Consider the following 1,405-nt stretch of genomic DNA (forward strand, 5'->3'; position numbering starts at 1 on the left):
GGCTACCGCCTGCTCTTTATCATTTGCCCAGATGCTGAAGCAGATGCTGCGGCATCACACTTCACCCTCCAAAACCTACGGCCCGGCACAACCTACAGGGTGGGCGTTTGGGAGGTGACGGCGGAGAGCGGCGGGACCTGCAGCACCGGGTGGCGCTTCCAGACCAAGGTGTTGGGTAATGGCTGGAGACCCCCTCCCCTCCCCAGTCCCTGTGGGGTGCTCTCCGTGGGGTGCTCACCCTCACCCCAAAACGGCTCCGGTGTCCCAGGCGGGGTGCTGGGGACAAAAATGCCACCCCCCAGCCATGCCCGTCCCCAGGTCCCCAGGGAGCAGCGTGGAAATCCAACCTGAAGTACCTGGGCATCTTGCTCGGTCTTTCTGCTGTGGCCACCGTCTACCAGCTGAGCAAAAGGAGGTGAGAATGGCACCCTCACCTCCGCAGCTCCGGTCATCCCACCCTCCCCACTCCCCCGTTTCCCACCTCTCACCAAGCACCCCCTCCCCAGGGCTCGCCGCCTCCTCTTCCCACCCCTGCCCAAGCCCGTGGGCACCAAAGCCATCCAGTTCTCCACCGGTGAAACAAGCCAGGTGAGATGCAAAGCTCAGGAGGGGCCGGATCCTGCACCCCAGCAGGCGCCCACGCATGGCCCTGGTTTGGGACATTCCCGCTCCAAACGTATCCGACCCTTAGGGCCAGCCCCGGCCAGGCTTCGTGGAGCCCTTGGAGAGGTTCAGTCCAGCCGAGCTCCTGATAACGGAGCTGAATCCCAGCAAGGAGATGGCAGATGCCGGCACGCGGCCCGGCACACCGCAGCCCACCATGCCGCAGCCCGGCCCTGCGGTTGAAGAACCGGTGGTGGTGTGCCCATCGGGCTGCGAGAAGGAGCTGCCGTTTGCCTACCGGAGGCAGGAGATGCTGAGCCCGGTGGGATTTCCATCGCCTGGCAGCACCGGCTGCTCCGGCTGCCTGCCCGGCAAGGAGGAGGAGGAGGAGGAAGAAGAAGAGGGAAGGCGGGGGCTGCACCAGCCGCTGGTTCCCATTGCCCTGCTCATCTCTGACAAACCCGTCATCATCAGGGACGAGGAAGGATGGGACCCACCACCGGAGAAGTCGGTGCCGTAGCCATCACCAGGCTGGGGCAGCGGTGATGGACAGCAGGAGGGGGACAAAGAGGGTATCCCACGGGATGCTGAGCACCCGAGCAGGATGCTGAGCACCCACCTGATGGGCTCATGGTCGCACCAGCACTTTCAGGGAGCTTTCTGGTTTCCAGGGTATGGAAGGCGATGCCTCCAGATGCAGCGTTGCACGGGGCCAGGATCTGGCCACACATTTCCCGGCCTCAGCCTTTCGTTAGCGGTAAATAACGAGGGCAGGCGGTTGCAGAGTCCGGCTGGGGCTGGT

General features: G+C 64.3%; 1 protein-coding gene across 1 annotated transcript in view; it reads left to right on the forward strand.

Moving 5' to 3' along the window:
- IL12RB1 (interleukin 12 receptor, beta 1) overlaps positions 1–1,123 on the forward strand; it is a 19,690-nt gene extending 18,567 nt beyond the window's left edge. The window contains exons 10-13 of the mRNA XM_009895192.1: positions 32–175; positions 319–415; positions 507–588; positions 692–1,123. Of these exons, the coding sequence (XP_009893494.1) occupies positions 32–175; positions 319–415; positions 507–588; positions 692–1,123 (755 nt within the window). The remainder of the gene's footprint in view (positions 1–31; positions 176–318; positions 416–506; positions 589–691) is intronic.
- Positions 1,124–1,405: the final 282 nt, after the last annotated feature.

Source organism: Charadrius vociferus, unplaced genomic scaffold, assembly GCF_000708025.1.
Source record: "Charadrius vociferus isolate BGI_N301 unplaced genomic scaffold, ASM70802v2 scaffold291, whole genome shotgun sequence".
In the NCBI taxonomy this organism is placed as follows: Eukaryota; Metazoa; Chordata; class Aves; order Charadriiformes; family Charadriidae; genus Charadrius; species Charadrius vociferus.